Source organism: Haliaeetus leucocephalus, unplaced genomic scaffold (assembly GCF_000737465.1).
Source record: "Haliaeetus leucocephalus isolate CR32 unplaced genomic scaffold, Haliaeetus_leucocephalus-4.0 Scaffold295, whole genome shotgun sequence".
In the NCBI taxonomy this organism is placed as follows: domain Eukaryota; kingdom Metazoa; phylum Chordata; class Aves; order Accipitriformes; family Accipitridae; genus Haliaeetus; species Haliaeetus leucocephalus.
The window spans coordinates 3811126-3812330 of NW_010972731.1; the positions used below are offsets into that span (position 1 = coordinate 3811126).

General features: G+C 62.6%; 1 protein-coding gene across 1 annotated transcript in view; it reads right to left on the reverse strand.

Moving 5' to 3' along the window:
• ADAP1 (ArfGAP with dual PH domains 1) overlaps positions 1 to 656 on the reverse strand; it is a 61875-nt gene extending 61219 nt beyond the window's left edge. Inside the window, exon 1 of the mRNA XM_010570264.1 lies at positions 524 to 656. Coding sequence (XP_010568566.1) covers positions 524 to 596 — 73 coding nt within the window. The 5' untranslated portion in view covers positions 597 to 656. The remainder of the gene's footprint in view (positions 1 to 523) is intronic.
• Between the last annotated feature and the right edge of the window lie 549 nt (positions 657 to 1205).

Below are 1205 nucleotides of genomic sequence, written 5' to 3' on the forward strand. Positions count from 1 at the left end.
GAGCCGGGGCGGGTTTAAACCTGGAAACCCGGGAACCGGAGCCCGAAACCGTCCGCCCGGGTACCGGAGCCGGTTCCGCCTTCCGCCGGGCCCGGAGGGGCGGAGAGGGGGGGGCTAGTGGCTTCCCTAAACCGCTCGCCCGCGACCTCCAGTGGCCACTTGTCGCCGGGACGCCCCGTCCCCGTTGTGGGGGGGGTCCCCGACCATCAGGGCATCCCTCCCACGGAACCCTCTCCGGGTTATCTCCAGCCCCCAGGGCGCTCCCTATCGCCCAGCGGTCCTTTCCCAGGTTTAAACTGGGAGGACTGGGGCGCACCCTGGCCTCGCTGCCCGGTGAGGGTGAAGGTGGGGGTCGGGGGGGTCTTCACCTCGGGGAGGTTGCGGTTTGCAGCACCCCGGCCTTCGTCGGATGGGGCCTTGGCGCTCAAAGCGCCTTGGCGGGTTCAGGAGGAGCGCTTTCGGGGCGCCTCTTGAACGTTTAGCATCTTTTTGGGGTCCTCGTAAACGTTTAACTGGTACCCACCTGCACTCCGAAACACTCCTCCTTCACCGCTGCCCTTCCAAGCACACATCGCCACCGCCTTCCACGGCTGCATCTTGGCAGGACCGTCCCCCGAGCATCTTCTCGCGCTTTCCACCCCCCTCCATGGTGTCAAGGGAGAATCGGGGGAGAAAAGACCCCTGGGGCAGGGTCACAGCTTCCCCACGTCATCGTGGCTGTGTTGCTGGGACCGAGGGCTCCAGCAGCTCATGATTCTCCTGTCACCTCCGGGGCAAGTCTCCTGTCCTTGTTTTACCCCCTAAGGACTAGAGGGTGTCTCGGGGGGGGGTGACGTGGGAAGTCTTTGGCCGAGGAGGGCTCCAGAGCCTTGTAGGCTGCTGCCCTAGCCCCTCCTGAAACCTTCCTCTCAGGTATGGGTCACGGGCATCTGCGACGCTGCTACGGCCTATTTGTAGCTCATACAGCTCTGCTTACAGAAACATTTTTGGTTTTGCAAAGCAAGTTCCCCATTCAGATTGTCCATCTCCACTTCCTCCAACAAAGCAGAGCACCCTCCTGCAAAGCTCAGCTCACGCCATTCGCGCTCCCCACGAGGTTCAGGGTGCGCACGAGTGTCTGCAGGAGGAGGGTGCCCGTAGCTCCAGGAAAACTTCCACAACCAAATCACCATCTTGGTCCTGCAAGCATACAGATGGGAGCAGGT